Source organism: Bos taurus, chromosome 18, assembly GCF_002263795.3.
Source record: "Bos taurus isolate L1 Dominette 01449 registration number 42190680 breed Hereford chromosome 18, ARS-UCD2.0, whole genome shotgun sequence".
In the NCBI taxonomy this organism is placed as follows: domain Eukaryota; kingdom Metazoa; phylum Chordata; class Mammalia; order Artiodactyla; family Bovidae; genus Bos; species Bos taurus.
The window spans coordinates 57313376-57330514 of record NC_037345.1 but is presented as its reverse complement, the minus strand read 5'-3'; the positions used below and the strand labels follow the sequence as shown (position 1 = coordinate 57330514).

General features: G+C 42.8%; 2 protein-coding genes across 2 annotated transcripts in view; both read left to right on the top strand.

The window, feature by feature from the left end:
- The window catches only part of LOC100336984 (zinc finger protein 331), a 124626-nt gene that overhangs the window by 13241 nt on the left and 94246 nt on the right, over window positions 1-17139 (top strand).
- Window positions 3157-5379, top strand: LOC112442207 (zinc finger protein 345-like). The gene has a single exon (XM_059877088.1). The coding sequence runs from the start codon at window positions 3192-3194 to the stop codon at window positions 5319-5321; it is 2130 nt and encodes a 709-aa protein (XP_059733071.1). The 5' UTR covers window positions 3157-3191; the 3' UTR covers window positions 5322-5379.

Sequence of the window (17139 nt, the reverse complement as noted above, 5' to 3'; positions counted from 1 at the left end):
ACTTTATTTCTGGGCTGTATTGACATTCTACCACGCCTTCTCTGGGCTTCCCAGATGGCACTAGTGGTAAAACCTGCCTGCCAATGCAGGAGACGTAAAAGAAGTGGGTTCGATTCCTGGGTTGGGAAGAACTCCTGGAGGAGGACGTGGCAACCCACTCCGGTATTTTTGGTCTGGGAATCCCATGGACAGAGGAGCCTGGCAGGCTACAGTCCATAGGGTGGCAAAGAGTCAGACATGACTGGAGCGACTTAGCACATGTGCCTTCTCTTCTCACTTGAATACATATTAGATTGGAAACTGATGAATCTCTAGCAAAACAAATACTCCTTTTCCTGATAGCAGGTCTTGTGGTCTCTAAGCTGGACCCTGGTCACCTTTCTGGAGCAAATGAAGAATCCCTGGGATGTAAGGAGACTGGAGCCACCAGCCATATACACAGGTAGGTGTGAATGGATGGAGCCGATGACTCAACGACAGGTCCCAGGATCAGTGAGGAATTCATCTTTTGTCATGTCGTTTGGGAAGATCTGCTTCAGTGGAAATGATTTTAGAGAAGTCTGGGTTTCTTTCTGTTGCTCTGTTGCTGTCATAGGCAGATATCACCTGCCCCATTCTGTCTCTTAAATCATTCCTGAATTCATGTCCAGTGATTACTTTTCTTCAATCGCAGTGAGAACTGAAATGCTCTTGGCCTGTGACAACCTGAATGAATCTGTTACTATTCCATTTCTTGGGGGTCCTAGGAAAATGGCACTTTTCTGAAAACTCTAAGACGCTCCTATTAAAGTTTGTTTCTACCTCTAGGTGGCAGTATGTGAGTGGAATTGTAGACATACTGCCAAAGTTTCTAGGAATACTGGGGACAGTGGTTGTTTTTGTTTTTTGTTTTTTGTTTTCTGACTTATCAATTTCTAAACACTGGAAGCTACAAATATGATCTTATAAATTTTAAATTCAAGTAGTTTCTCACTGTATAAACCAAAACCTCCCTAAAGAGAAAGAATGCATATCTCAGGATACTTCAAAGTTTCTGTTTTCTTCATATGAACTCATATGAAATAGTAAGTGTATTTGCCCCAATTTCTCAATGCTAAAAGACTTAAACATATTCAATTAACTCAAAGAATTTTCAAATAAATTGGCATAAGAGCTTAAAACATTTTCCACCATATTTTTAATGGTTTCAAACTATTACAATTTTTAGATAATATACTGTTTTTAAAATGTTCTTATTGGAGTCTAACAGGTTTACAATGTTGTACAGCAAAGAGAATCCATTTTACGTATAGATATCTACTCTTTTTTAGATTTCCATCCCAATTAGATCTCCACAGAGCATTGATAGCATTCCCTGTGTTCCCACCATATTTTTAAAGTCTCATTTCTTAATTTCTCAAGAACAACTACTTTATTTAATTAATCTTGTTATCAGCTTCCCCAGACTTTGTCCTATATGTCCTCACTTTCTGATTAGACCTACGTCAGTATGGTTTATGATTTTTAGATGGAAACATCTACTAGAACATGCTAAAGTAAGAAGTGGGCTAAAGAATTAGAGGGCACCTAGGGGCATCTGCATTCAAGATGACGTAAGTCAAAAAGTAATCATTAGACCGCCTGTCTCTTCTTCATTTAGTGGTTCTTGTAGCTTTTTGTCTTGCTCCTTCCTGTACACCATACTTCTTTGTCCTCTCATTTTGTCACATTTTCTGGGTTTGTGGTCTGTTCTGCAGGCTGCCGGATCCTAGCTCCTCTTGCTCTCTTGTCTTCCCCCTGGCGGGTGAGGTTGGTCCACAGGCTTGGACCATTAACCCCTTGATCTGGGCTTTGATTGCTGTTATTGTGACCCGAGCCTCCCCTGGATATTGAGGGGAGCTTCCCCTTGGCTCTGTGGCTGTCACTGCCCTGTCTGTGGTGGGATCTGCTCCCTGGTTGGTGGAGTCGAGCCCCCAGATCTGTTTCTTCGCTGTGATTCTGATCTGTGGTCAAGGCAGCTAAGATTGGAGCACACCCACTGGGAGAGAAGCCACCAAGGATTGCTTCTCTGGGGATGTTCACCTTGGGGTGTGCTCACGTGCTGTGAGTCTCCTGTGACCCCATGTTGGCACTGCTCTTGGCTCCCCCTCAACCATGGGCATGCTGGCACATTGCTCTGGTGTCTCTCAGATGTTGTTTTCACTGGAACACCAGCATAGATCCAGTGAACTCAGGTCCCAGAATTGCACTCATGGAGCTGGACCCACTGTGGTGCTATGGGGGCAGCTCAGACTCTGGCCTGGCCCCACCCCCTAGTAGACATCCCCACAAAGTCTACAGCTGCTAAAGCTGCACTCCCGTGACTGGGGGAGCCCTGGTTGTCCGTTCAGATGCTCTGTAGGGGCTGAGTTCACAAAGCCAATTGCAGGTATAAAAGCATGGTTTGTGTAACCGTGAGGAGAGACTTCAGTTTTTCTTCCTTTAACCCTGGGGCTCAGCTGAGCTTTCAGCTCCTTCTGTGTGTGTGGCCCACCCACAGGTGTCTGCTCCAGAGGCTGCCCCAGAGCACAGGAGTCTGCTGATGGTGGAGGAGGTGCATGGGGAGAGGCTGTGGCTGGAGCTCAATAGAGCCCACGGGGGTGGTGGCCCTTCCTAGTGCTGGGGGAGGAGGGGCCAGCACAGAGGGAGAGGGGCTGCAATGGTGGGTCTTCCCTTTGGGCATCACTCAACAATGGCGCTCTGTGCTATGGTGGTTCAGGCTTCCTCCACAAGCATTCCTGTTTATAGAACTCCTCCCTCTGTCCCATCCCCTCAGGACGTTTCCTCACCGCCCACAGCAGTCCTCTGCCTGGGTCTGCTCTCCAGACCCCACATTCCAGCACCCAGCCCTTGTCTGCACTGGTGGACACCCTCTCAGACTGGGTGGGCAGGGCTGGGGTCAGTACCCTGTGTACAGGTCTCACTCTGTCCTGCTGCCACAGACTGTTGCCATGTTCTCTTCCCACAGAGAAGGCTCGCCTTCTGTCCCAACTGAGCTCGCACCAGCCCCAGTAGATAAGAATAGTAGATAAGAAAACTTTATTTGGTATCTTTCAGCTGTGTCTTCTCACAACACCCGTGGTTTGATGTCCAAGAATCCAAGGTTAGAAAATTTAATCCAAAAAGCAAACCTAGGAATTTATGAAAGAGCTCACCTTGGAAACGAACATTTAATGAAAGACCAGGAATATACGGGGATATGTGAAAGATCTAGAAGATGTTCATATGGACATAAAGAAACTGAGATAGTTTCACACAAGGTGGACATTACTGCCAAAAGAAATGAGCAATGTGAGTCAAATTGTGGAAAACACCCGTTTCCATTATCAACATCTGCAGAGAAGTGTATCTCTTCAAGCAAAGGCTTACATCATTTTTTGAAACGTACACGTTCTCTGAAGGGAAATGTGGAAAATCTGGAAAGTCATCCAGTCTCTACTGCAAATACTCATTCAAACCACTCTGAACACGGGCTTCGATTACACATACATTCAAGCACGTCTGAAAACCAGAAATTTAAAAATGATGGGGAAAACTCACAATATAATCAGTTTGAGGGATCTGTGAGCAAGGGGTCATTATTCTTCCACCAACAGACAGTTTCTCTCTGTTCCAAAATGTGTCATGTTGATAATAATGGAAGAGAGTTAATCCTACCATCATTGTTCAATACACATCATGATATGGTTAATACGGAACAACTTTTCACGTGTAATAACACGAGTCACGCCTTAAGTAAGAGCTCTACCCCCAATAATTACAAGCATATTTACAATGGAGTGAGAAACCACTCATGCAATGAAACCGGGTATAAAACTGAACAAGACTCTAACCCTATGAAACATCAGGGACCTCAATCTTCAGACAAAGATTCTAAAAATAGTACATGTAGGAATATCTTGTATCAAATATCAGGTCTTCCACTAAATGAGAGTACACATACTGGAGAGAAGACTTATAATTGTGAATATGGTGATGTTTCTAATCAATCTTCAAATGTCACTCAACAGCAGAGTATTCAGAATCCGCAGACAAGTTACAAGTGTAAGAAATGTGAGAAAGCCTTTACTAACTCATCCAGTCTAAGTAGACAAAGGAAAATTCATTCAGGATGGAAACCTTTCAAATGTACAGAGTGTGGCAACACCTCTAATCAGAATTCAAAGCTTAGTCAAGATCGGCAAATCCACCCTGGCAAGAAACCTTACGAATGTAAGGAATGTGGAAAAGCATTTATGTCTTGCTCACATCTTAGTCGACATCAGCGAATTCACACTGGGGAGAAGCCTTATAAATGTACAAAGTGTGGCAAAGCCTTTAATCAGAACTCAAATCTTACTCAACATCAGCGAATCCATACAGAGCAGAAACCTTACAAAGGTAAGGAAGGTGGCAAAGCCACTTTTAGGTGTTCACATTTCAGTCTACATCAGCGAGTTCATGCAGGGGAGAAACCAAACACATGTAAAGAATGTGGCAAGGTGTTTCCTTGTAGCTTACGTCTTACTCAACATCAGATAACTCATATGCAGCAGAAATCATACAAATGTACAAAGTGTGGCAAAGCCTTTAATCAGAAGTCAAATCTTACTCAACACCAGAGAATTCATACTGGAGAGAAGCCTTATAAATGTAAGGATTGTGGCAAAGCATTTAACCAGTGCTCAGGTCTTACTTACCATCAGAGAATTCATACTGGAGAGAAGCCTTATAAATGTAAGGATTGTGGCAAAGCATTTAGACAACGCTCATATCTTACTAAACATCAAGTAATCCATACTGGAGAGAAATCTTATAAATGTAAAGAATGCGGAAAAGCCTTCAGTCACTACTCAACTCTTGCTAAACATCAACGAATTCATACTGGAGAGAAGCCTTATAAATGTAAGGATTGTGGCAAAGAATTTAACCAGTGCTCAGGTCTTACTTACCATCAGAGAATTCATACTGGAGAGAAACCTTATAAATGTACAGAATGCGGGAAATCCTTTAGTCAGAACTCAACTCTTACTCAACACCAGCGAATTCATACTGGGGAGAGGCCTTATAAATGTAAAGATTGTGGCAAAGACTTTAGCAAGCACTCAGGTCTTACTTACCATCAGAGAATTCATACTGGAGAGAAACCTTATAAATGTACAGAATGCGGAAAAGCCTTCTGTCACCACTCAAGTCTTATTCAACACCAGAGAATTCATACTGGAGAGAAACCTTACAAATGTAAAGAATGTGGAAAAGCCTTTATCAAGCACTCACATCTTACTCAACATCAGAGAATTCATATTGGAGGAAAAACCTTATGAATGTAAGGAGAGTGGCAACGGCTTTAATCAGAGCTCTCACCATATTAGACATCAGACAGCATGTACTGGAGAGAAACCCTAGTAATAAAGTAAGTGATGGAAGAGGTTTGTCCTAAACATACACTTGAGAAAATACAAGACCATTGAGTTAAGAAAGATAAGGAATGGCATGAAAAAATGTAGAAAAGTATTTAATGAAAATTAAATTACATAAATACCAGAAATTGCACACTAGAAAAAGTGAAAGTCTCTTCAGTCGTGTCCAACTTTTTGCAACCCCATGGACTGTGCATGGAGTTCTCCAGGCCAGAATACTGGAGTGGGAGGCGGATCTTTACCAACTGAGCGATTAGGGAAGCCTGCACAATAAAAAGCATTTCATCAATCCTGTTTTTTGAAGTTCCTCTTCAGGAGAAGTATTGTAGGCAATAATCCATAGTTAAAACAGATAGAAAACTGAAATGTTATTTTGGATCACAAGGAAGGGTTGGTATTTATAAATGTACAATTATTAGCAATATATCTTTGTTTATATTGACACGGTTTGTGATTATTTGAAAACCAAAATAAATGCTTTTCAACTCTCAAATTACTCCATGCTGCTATGCTTCATTTCTAGTGTGTATGCAAAGTTATGGTTTTGATGGTTGCTACCTCAAAGATAAGACAAGGCCTTCTATCCTAGTGAGAAATCATTTATATTTATTCTCCATTAGAAGATTAAGGACACACTAACGTAACATGTACATCTAAATGGAGGTGTTAGTCATTCATGTCAAATATCCCTATAGGTCACCATGAGGTAAGTGTTCAGGGAGTAATTCCACATATTAAAGTACGATGTACATTTTCAATAGTTATGTCACTTGTTTTTAAGGAAAATACAATGACAGTTCACTGAAATCTTGATGTATCTTTATAATATCAACAGAAGTCATGAATATTAGTTGACATGTTTCAAATAAAGACATCTCTGATACCCTAGAAAAGTATGGAGACCCCTCCCAGAAAAGTCATGTAATTAGTGTATGTCTTGTTTCATAAATGATTAGCCTCCATTTTGTAACCGTAGAAATCACCGTTCTCAGATCATTGTATCAGAGGAATAAATATTGTTGTTTATGCTTGTAATCTGTATTTTATTCAGTTACACAGTGGGTTGGAAAAGGTTTGATTCTGACTGTGTGATATTACATGTGAATAAAACTGGATGGTTTCTTGTGAGGAAGTTGGTGTGGAATGAAGTGTCAACCTACCGATTTAAGGCTGAAGGGAAGAATACCTAACAATAAACTCTTTGTTAGCACAGAGGGATGATATCTGTAACAATTAGTTTCCATACTGCCTTTAAGCCTCAAATATTTGGATATTTCCCATCATTTCTCCATTGTACTTTTCCCCCCTCTCTGTAACTTCTGGGACATTGTGATGATTCTAATAAGGATTATACAGAGTATTGTTGAGAGCCTCCCTGACTGCTCCGTGCTGTTGCTGCCTCAGCGTCTGTCTGGGGAGCAGGCAGCCTGCAGGTCCTTGAGCTCACACCAGCCAGTCCTGTGAGCACCTGCACTAGATGACCACCCACCTAGAGATCAGCAGCCTTGCTGAACCCCAGGGTCTACTGCACAGGCCCCCCCTTCAGTGACACCCTCAGAGCTCACCAGATTCCTGCTGCTCTTGGTTTGAATGGACCCATCCACGCTCAGCCTGGGGAGCCCACAGCACTTCACCCAAAGTCTCTTATAAAGGCCTGAACCTCAAATACTGGAGCTTTTTCTGCTTGGTCCTAACCTTGACCTAAGAAATTCCTGCCCTAGAACCTCTCCTGAGAGGTCTCAGGTGTGCTGAGTGTGAGGGCTGAAACTCAGGGCTCCTGAGTGTGGGTCTTGGGGGAGAAGCATCAAAATAAACAGGGAACTTGCTGAAGACTCATTCATGGCCCCTCTTCAGACCTCCAGATTTATAACTTCTTAAGAGTGGGGACCTGACCTCGAGGGATTCATATTCACTGAAATGGTTCAGAAAGAATCTTTAAGTGGTTTCAACCTGGTTTCCTATCTAGATCACATGACCAGTGTTAAGCGATAACTTCCCCACAGAGTTCCCTCTTGGTCCTGTGGGAGCATCAGTGTGGTGTGTAGGAAGTGCTCCAGGGGCTTCTAAGGGGAGGCACGGATTAAGGACGTGGCTGCTCGTCCATCTGTGAGAGCTGAGGCCTAGCTTCAGTCTGAGGAGAGGCAGCAGCGTTGGTCTAGCTGGATTTGGACCAGGGAAGTCAGCTCACATGGTCTGTGTGAGCAGAGGGTTAGGAGTTCTCTCTGAGAACAATCAAGAAATAAGTTCACAGTCTGGTCTCCAAGTAGGAAGAGATTGTTCCTGAATCTCTCCTGAGACAGCACAGGAGAAGTGGGTCTTTTTCAGCTTTTCAAGGTCCTCTGTAGTTGTGGTGGTTGCAGGTTAAAGACCTGTGCCTTTGAAGGTATTTTTCCAAGATGCAGAGGTGTGTTTGCTACATAACATCCTCAGAGAAGACACAGCAGGAGGAAGAAGAGGACCAAAGGGCAGCTTCTCAGGTACATGTTTTGTCCTGGGTCTGGGGCTGTGTCTGCTTTTCCCCCTAAAATGCTTGAACTGAGGGAACCTGCAAACCTTTAGTTCTCTGCCTCTAATTTTCTGCCTGGGGTGTTTGTTATCAACTTCTTATTTTTTCCTTTTCTTAGAGTGAGGACCGGCTCTTTAGGTCACTTCTACCTTGTGTCCCAGAACCTTGTCTCCCTTGTCTGTATCCTGGCTTTCTATGCTGCTGCTGCTAAGTCACTTCAGTCGTGTCCAACTCTATGTGACCCCATAGACGGCAGCCCACCAGGCTCCCCCGTCCCTGGGATTCTCCAGGCAAGAACACTGGAGTGGGTTGCCATTTCCTTCTCCAATGCATGAAAGTGAAAAGTGAAAGTAAAGTCGCTCAGTCGTGTCCGACCCTCAGCGGCCCCATGGACCACAGCCTCCCAGGCTCCTCCATCCACGGGATTGTCCAGGCAGGAGTACTGGAGTGGGGTGCCATTGCCTTCTCCGATAAAGCATGAAAAATTCTCAACCTGAATGAGTGCCTTTCAACTGCTGAAAATATTCCCTTTGTGAGAGATCAACAAGGGGAGGCCTAGGTTCTGAGATTCCCATTAGCATGTGCTTCAGTCTTGGGATCTTAGAGAAGTAGGGGAAATTAATGATGAATTTACATATATATGCAACTTCAGACATTTAGAACAGCATTAAGAAATTGCCCTTATGAATAGAATTACCTTAGTGGTCCAGAATTACACAGGAAGTTTGGGGAAAAGAAGGAGAAAAGTATGAGAGACCCTTCTCTATATTGGTAGGAAGGACTCACTCTTAAGTGTAGTCTTAGGATACAGAACATGGAAGTTATATAAGAAGTGAATTTTGTATAAAACTGATATTTTTCAGGATTCAGATCACTGCTAACATTTATCCCACTACACCTCACGTTCCCTGGTTCAGGTGCTTCTGTGATACTGCAAGTGTGATGTTCCTGCTTTTTTACTTTGATAAGGATTTTTGAAAGACTTGGTGACGTGTATAAACTACCAAAATTAATGTAGCAAAGTGTGCCTTCTTAGTTCCATTTGCTTTAGAAAATGAACACTCACCTGTGTTTAGTAAGGTTCTTGCAATTTTGGGAATGGAGGTTTTCATCACTCAAGCCCAGGTCTGATCGTTTCCATTAGTAATATACTCTGCACTCATTTTCCAGACAGAATTCTTATCACTTCTTTCTATTTCCTACAATATGTACAAAAATGTTATTATTTATGTATGTTTAACTGTTAAATCTAAAAATTCAACAAAAATGATAGAGATTTTCAAAGGAATAAAAGATTCAGAACCAAGAGTTCTAATTTATGTCATTATGTGTTTTTGCACCCTAATGTATTTAAAAAATACAGAATATTGCCACAAATAAATTATAAGATTTAAGCACCGAAATCTATTCCTGATTTTATAAACATGAATAATTTGTCTCCCAACTGGTGTATGTTTGTGTGCGTGAAAATGTTAACAGTATATGACATTTTTTCTGTTTTTTATATTTTTGTCAGTTACCTCAACTGGTAAAATATCCATTAGAGTGGTCTCTGCGTTCAGTTCAGTTCAGTCGCTCAGTCAGGTCTCTGTGTTGACTTAATTCTTCTTACATAAAATCGAGCTCAGACCCATTGAAGTCAATCCCAAGCTCTACCATTTTCTGAATATTTGATCAAATGTTCCAAACAATTTTGAACAGCAATATTTTTTGTCTAAAATTATTTATGTGGCTCATTCAAGATTAAAAGTTAAAAAACTGTTAGAAAGTTACATAGTTCAGAAATAGTCAAAAGGATTGTTTTCTCTGCTTACTAATCTAGTAAACCTGTAAATTCTGTAAAGTGCATAAAGTTCAGTAATAACTATGAATTTGTACCTGGCTCTTTTCAGTTCAGTTCAGTTGCTCAGTTGTGTCCGACTCTTTGCGACCCCATGGACTGCAGGACATCTGACAATCACCAACTCCCAGAGCTTACTCAGCCTCGTATCCACTGAGTCCGTGACACTATCCAACCATCTCAAACTTTGTCGTCCCCTTCTCCCGCCCTCAATCTTTCCCAGCATCAGGGTCTTTTCCAGTGAGTCAGTTCTTTGCATCAGGTGGCCAAAGTATTGGAGTTTCGGCTTCAGCATCAGTCCTTCCAATGGATATTCAGGACTGATTTCCTTTAGGATGGACTGGTTCGATCTTCTTGCAGTTCAAGAGATGCTCAAGAGTCTTCTCCAACACCACAGTTAAAAAGCATCAATTCTTTGGTGCTCAGCTTTCTTTATAGTCCAGTTCTCACATCCATACATGACTAGTGGAAAAACCATAGCTTTGACTAGATGGAATTCTGTCAGCAAAGTAATGTCTCTGCTTTTTAATACGCTGTCTAGGTTGGTCATAGTTTTTCTTTCAAGGACCAAGCGTCTTTTAATTTCATGGCTGCAGTCACCATCTGCAGTGATTTTGGAGCCCAAAACAATAAAGTCTCTCACTGTTTCCACTGTTCCCCCATCTATTTGCCATGAAGTGATGGGACTGGATGCCATGGCTATTTGCCATGGCTCTTTTACCTCTGTGCTATTCACAATGGCCATTTATCAACCAGACATTTAGTGAAAACTAAGCTTGTTCAAGATGGAAAACTGTGGCCCCACCCTAGAACTCTTGAATCACAATGTGCTTTTTAAAAATATCCCTGCTTTGATTGATATTTATCCTGAGGAACACAAGGAAAACCCTTAAAAGTAAATATGCCTCTGTTGATCACATTAATAATTTTTCTCCCAGATGCATGAATGAATGAATCATAGTCGTTCAGTCACGTCCCACTCTTTCTGACCCTGTGGACTATAGCCTGCCAGGTTGCTGTCTCCATAAGATTCCCCAGGCAAGAATACCGGAGTGGGTTGCCATTCTCTTCTCCAGGGGATCTTCCCAACCTAGGGATTGAATCCAGGTCACCCGCATTGCAGACATGTTCTTTACCATCTGAGCCACCAGGGAAGCACAAGTGGCTTTGTGGATCATCTGTCATCCTGTTTTCTTCAGGTTAGAAATGTGGTAGAGCATATTACTATGTAAAAAAGTATATTATTGTATAACATCAGACACTCTTCTCATTGAAAAACTAGTTCTCTGTACATGCTGTTTTCATCCTGGATCACATTAGGAAGTCTTCCCACAGTCACATGGCATATGTCCTTTGTATTTCAGGGACGGCTGACATTCCAGGATGTGGCCATAGACTTCACTCAAGAGTGAGACAGTCAGTTCCTAGGCAGGTTGATAAGAAGTCCGGGGGTCCCCAAGGAGAGAGGGGTCTGGAATTCTCAAGGAGGAGGAAAGGACAAACTTTTGTGTCTGCATTCCTTCAGTTCATTTCAGTCGCTCAGTCGTGTCCGACTCTTTGCGACCCCATGAATCGCAGCACGCCAGGCCTCCCTGTCCATCACCAACTCCCGGAGTTCACTCAAACTCACGTCCATCGAGTCGGTGATGCCATCCAGCCATCTCATCCTCGGTCGTCCCCTTCTCCTCCTGCCCCCAATCCCTCCCAGCATCAGAGTCTTTTCCAATGAGTCAACTCTTCGCATGAGGTGGCCAAAGTACTGGAGTTTCAGCTTTAGCATCATTCCTTCCAAGGAAATCCCAGGGCTGATCTCCTTCAGAATGGACTGGTTGGATCTCCTTGCAGTCCTTATGCTGCACAATTATGTATTTATTTACTATGGTTAACTTTTCTTTTCTATTGAAGTAGAGTTGATTTCTGTTGTGTTTATTTTAGGTTGACAGGAACTTGGTTCAGTTATACACAGAGGTACATCTGTTCTACTCTTTCTCGGGGTCTTTTCCCATACAGGTTCTTTGAGAGTGTTCAGTAGACTTCCCCGTGCTATTCAGTAGGTCAATTTCAGTTATCTATATGACAGTAAGTAGTGTGTATCTGTAAGCCCCAATCTCTTATTGTTTCCCTTCCCCAAACTTAAAAAAAAATCGTAAACTCGTGTTTCTACGTCTGTGAGTCTGTCTCAATTTATGAATTAGTTCACGTGAGGGATTTATAGATTCTCCCTGTATGTCATCCTTTGCTTTCCCTCTCTGACTGGCTTCACTCAGTATGATAAATCTCTCGGCCCATCCATGCTCCTAAAAACGACTTTTTTTTCATTCGTTTCGATGGCTGAGTGTACTGCCGTGTTTTGATGGACAGTTTCCTCGTTATTTCTCTATTGATGGACGCTTTGGTTTATGCTCTGTCTTGGATATTGTCAATAATGCTGCCCTGAAAATAGGGGTGCAACCATGGTTTTCAGTTTTGACTTTCTACCGATCTAAGACCAGGAGTGGGCTTGCTGGACCATGCGGTCAGTCTATGTTTACTGTTCTAAGGAATCTCCATACCGTTTTCTTCTGTGGCTGCACCCACCCATTTCCATCCGCGCCCACAGTGTAGGAGGATTCCCTGTTCTCCTTGCCCTCTGTAGCATTTCATCCTTGTAGATCTTTTGGAGGATGGCTCTTCTGAGGGGTGTCAGTGCTACCTGGTTGCAGTTTGATTGGCATTTCTGTAAGAGTGGTCCTGAGCATCTTTTTATGTGCTTTATGGACATCTGGGTGCCTTCTTTGGAGAAATGTCCATTTAGATTTTTGCCAGTTTTTCTACTGGGTTGATTGTTTTTTTGATCATGAGCTGTGGGGGGCTTCCCTTGTGGCTCAGCTGGTAAAGAATCTGCCTGCAATGCAGGAGACCTGGGTTCGATCCCTGGGTTGGGAAGATCCCCTGGAGAAGGGAAAGGCTACCCACTCCAGTATTCTGGCCTGGAGAATTCCACGGGCTGTACAGTCCATGGGTCACAGAGAGTCGGACACAACTGAGCAGCTTTCACTTTCACTGTGTGAGCACTTTGCATCTTTGTTGATGAATTCCTTGTTTTTCACTTCAGTTGCAAACATTTATTTTCCCATTCTGAGGGTTGTCTTTTTCTTTCCTTCAGGGTTGCCCTTCCTGTGCAAAATCTTTTCAGGCTAATGAAGTGCCTTTTAAAAGTTTTATTTTGAATAATTCTGAGCATATATATATATATAAAATCTTGCTGTGGTTTATGTAAAGTGTGCGCTGCCTATATTTTCCTCTAGAGGTTTAGAGTAATTGTCCTTCCAGCTAACTCTTTAATTGGTTTGGAGTTTGTCTGTAAGCGGTTAGCCAGAGATGTAAATTTTTTCACTTTCCCCTTGTTTAAGGAACCTCCACCCCGTCCTGTATCCTGGTTGTTCACAACTTACATTCCCAGCATCAGCGTAGGAAGGCTCTCTTTTCTCCACAATCTCTCCAGCCTTTATTTATTCTAAGACTTTTTGACAGAGTCCATTCTGACCAGTATGAGCCCATGCCTCATTGTAGTTTTGATTTACATTTCTATAACATTTCACGATGTTGAAAGCTTCTCATGAGATATTTTTAATAACAGTGTGAGTAAAACGAGCTTCGGAGATCGGCCTCTTGATCTTTTGCCCTGTTTTGAAAAATTTCCCGGACGCACCTAGGACATTTCTTGAGGCAGGTGTTTCTTCCTTAGAGCCTCTCTTGCTTGCTAAGTCGTTTCAGTCGTGTCCGACTCTGTGCGACCCCAGAGACGGCAGCCCAGCAGGCTCCCCCGTCCCTGGGATTCTCCAGGCAAGAACACTGGAGTGGGTTGCCATTTCCTTCTTCAATGCATGAAAGTGAAAAGTCAAAGTGAAGTCGCTCAGTCGTGTCCGACTCTCAGCGACCTCATGGACTGCAGCCTACCAGGCTCCTCCGTCCATGGGGTTTTCCAGGCAAGAGGACTGGAGCGGGGTGCCATTGCCTTCTCCGTAGAGCTCCTCAGTCCTGGGGAATAGGAAGTGCCTTCAGCCCAGGATTTTCCGTTGTTGTACCAAAAGCGGCCACAAGGCGGCAGGATTTCCTTGTGCTTCACAATTATTTATTTCCGTTAATTTATTTACTGCTGTTAATTTTTATTTTCTATTGAAGTAGAGTTGATTTCTGCTATGTTTGTCTTAGGCTGACAGGAACTTGATTCAGTTATACATAGAGGTACATCTATTCTGTTCTTTTCCGGAGTATTTTCTCATATAGGTTCCTTCAGTGTGTTTTGTACTTTCTTGTGCTATTCAGTAGGTTCATTTGGATGATCTGACAGTAAGTAGTGTGTTATCTGTTAATCCCAGTCTTTTATTGTCTCCCTTCCCCAACCTTTAAAAAAAAAATCATAAACTTGTATTTCTACGTCTGTGAGTCTGTTTCTGCTTATGAATTCGTTCATTTGAGGAATTTATCGATTCCCCTCGTGTGTGATAGTTTGCTTTCCCTCTCAGACTGGCTACATTCAGTATCATAAACTCTCAGTCCATCCATGCTCCTGAAAATGACGTTTTTTCATTTGTTCCGATGGCTGAGTGTATTCCGGTGTTTAGATGGACAGGTTCCTCTTTACGTCTCTATTGATGGACACTTTGGCTGATGTTCTGTCGTGGAGAATCAATAGTGCTGCCCTGAAAACAAGGGTGCAACTGTCATTTTCAATGATGATTTTCTCTGGATGTAAAGCAAGGGGTGGCCTTGCCAGATCAGGTAGTAAGTCTATGATTAGTGTCTTAAGATTGGAGAAGGAAATGGCAACCCACTCCAGTGTTCTTGCCTGGAGAATCCCAGGGACGGGGGAGCCTGGTGGGCTGCCGTCTCTGGGGTCGCACAGAGTCTGGACACGACTGACCGACTCAGTAGCAGCAGCAGCAGCAGTGTTTTAAGGAATGTCCTTACTGTTTTCCCTGTGGCCACACCCACCCATTTCCTTCCCCGCCCACAGTGTAGGAGGAGTCCCTGTTCCCCTCGCTCTGGGCAGCATTTAATCTTTGTAGGTTTGGGGGCGCTGTCTGAGAGGTGTGAGTGATACCTGGTTGCGGTTTCAATTGACATTTCTGGAAGTGTGGTCCTGAGGATTTTTTCACGCGCTCTATGGCCATCTGGATGCCTTTGGAAAATGTCCGTTTAGATCTTTGCCTGTATTCCTGCTGCGTTCAGAGTTTTGTTTTATCGTGAGCTGTGTGAGCAGTTTGCATCTTTGGAGACGAATTCCTTATTTTTAACTTCGGTTGCAAACATTGATTTTCCCATTCTGAGGGTTGTCTTTTTCTTTCCTTTAGGGTTGCCCTTCCTGTGCAAAACCTTTTTAGGTTAATGAGGTGCCTTTTTTTTCAGTTTAGTTTTATTTTTAATAATTCTGAGTATAGATCCAAAAAGAACTTGCTGTGATTTACGTTAAAGTGTATACTGCATATATTTTCCTCAAGAGATTTAGAGGAATCGTCCCTACATAAAATTCTTCAATCGATTTTAAATTCCTTCATCTGTAAGCGGTTAAGGAGAGGAGTAAATTCTTTCACTGTTCACAAGTTGAAGGAACCTCCACTCCGTCCTCTATCGTGGCTGTTAGCAACTTACAGTCCCAGCATCAGCGTAGGAGGGCTTCCTTTTCTCCACAACCTCTCCAGCCTTTATCGTTTTTAAGGCTTATAGACAAAGGCCGTTCTGACCGTTATGAGCTGATACCTCCTTGTACTTTTTTGATTTACATTTCTGTAACATTTCATTGTCACCCTGCTTATTTAACTTATATGCAGAGTACATCATGAGAAACGCTGGACTGGAAGAAACACAAGCTGGAATCAAGATTGACGGGAGAAATCTCAATAACCTCAGATATGCAGAAGACACCACCCTTATGGCAGAAAGTGAAGAAGAACTAAAGAGCCTCTTGATGAAAGTGAAAATGTAGAGTGAAAAAGTTGGCTTAAAGATCAACATTCAGAAAACGAAGATCATGGCATCCGGTCCCATCACTTCATGGGAAATAGATGGGGAAACAGTGTCAGACTTTCTTTTTTTGGGCTCCAAAATCACTGCAGATGGTGACTGCAGCCATGAAATTAAAAGACGCTTACTCCTTGGAAGGAAAGTTATGACCAACCTAGATAGCATATTCAAAAGCAGAGACATTACTTTGCCAACAAAGGTTCATCTAGTCAAGGCTATGGTTTTTCCTGTGGTCATGTATGGATGTGAGAGTTGGACTGTGAAGAAGGTGAGTGCCGAAGAATTGATGCTTTTAAACTGTGGTGTTGGAGAAGACTCTTGAGAGTCCCTTGGACTGCAAGGAGATCCAACCAGTCCATTCTGAAGGAGATCAGCCCTGGGATTTCTTTGGAAGGAATGATGCTAAAGCTGAAACTCCAGTACTTTGGCCACCTCATGCGAAGAGTTGACTCATTGGAAAAGACTCTGATGCTGGGAGGGATTGGGGGCAGGAGGAGAAGGGGATGACAGAGGATGAGATGGCTGGATGGCATCACTGACTCGATGGACGTGAGTCTGGGTGAACTCCGGGAGTTGGTGATGGACAGGGAGGCCTGGCGTGCTGCGATTCATGGGGTCGCAAAGAGTCAGACACGACTGAGCCACTGAACTGAACTGAACTGAACATTTCACGATGTTGAAAGCTTTTCATGTGATATTTTTAAAAACAGTGTGAGTAAAACTGATCTTTTGAGATCGGCCGTGTGATCATTGGCCCTGTTCTGAATCTTCCCCCCAACCCACCGAGGACATGAGTTGAGGACGGGTGTATCCCACAGCCCCTTGGTCCTGGTGCATGTTAAGTGCCCGTCTGCAGTTTTCCCACTGTTGTTACCAAAAGCGGCCACAAGGCGGCAGCACATCACGCTCCGCTGTTCTGTTGGCTAAATTAATACTTATTTTCTCTTGGACTAGAGTTGATTTCCGCTGTTGTGTTTGTTTCAGGTTTACAGGAACTTGATTCAATTACATAGAGAACTGTGTCTGTTCTTTTTCTGGTTTGTCCCAGGTCGGTTCTTTCAGGGTGTTCGGTAGACTTCTCTGTGTTATTCAGGAGGTCCTTTTGGATTATCTATCTGATAATACGTTGTAAGTATATGTTAATCCCAACCTCTTACTGTCTCCCTCCCTGTACCTGTTTGTTTTTTTTTTTAATCATCATAAATTGGTTTTCTAAATCTGAGAGTCTGTTTCTCTTTATAAATTCTTTGATTCGTATGAATTTATAGATTCCACCCGTGAGTGATATATTTCTTTCCCTTCCTGACTGACTTCACTCAGTATGATAAATCTCGGTCCATCCATGCTGCTGACAATGATATTTTTTCGCT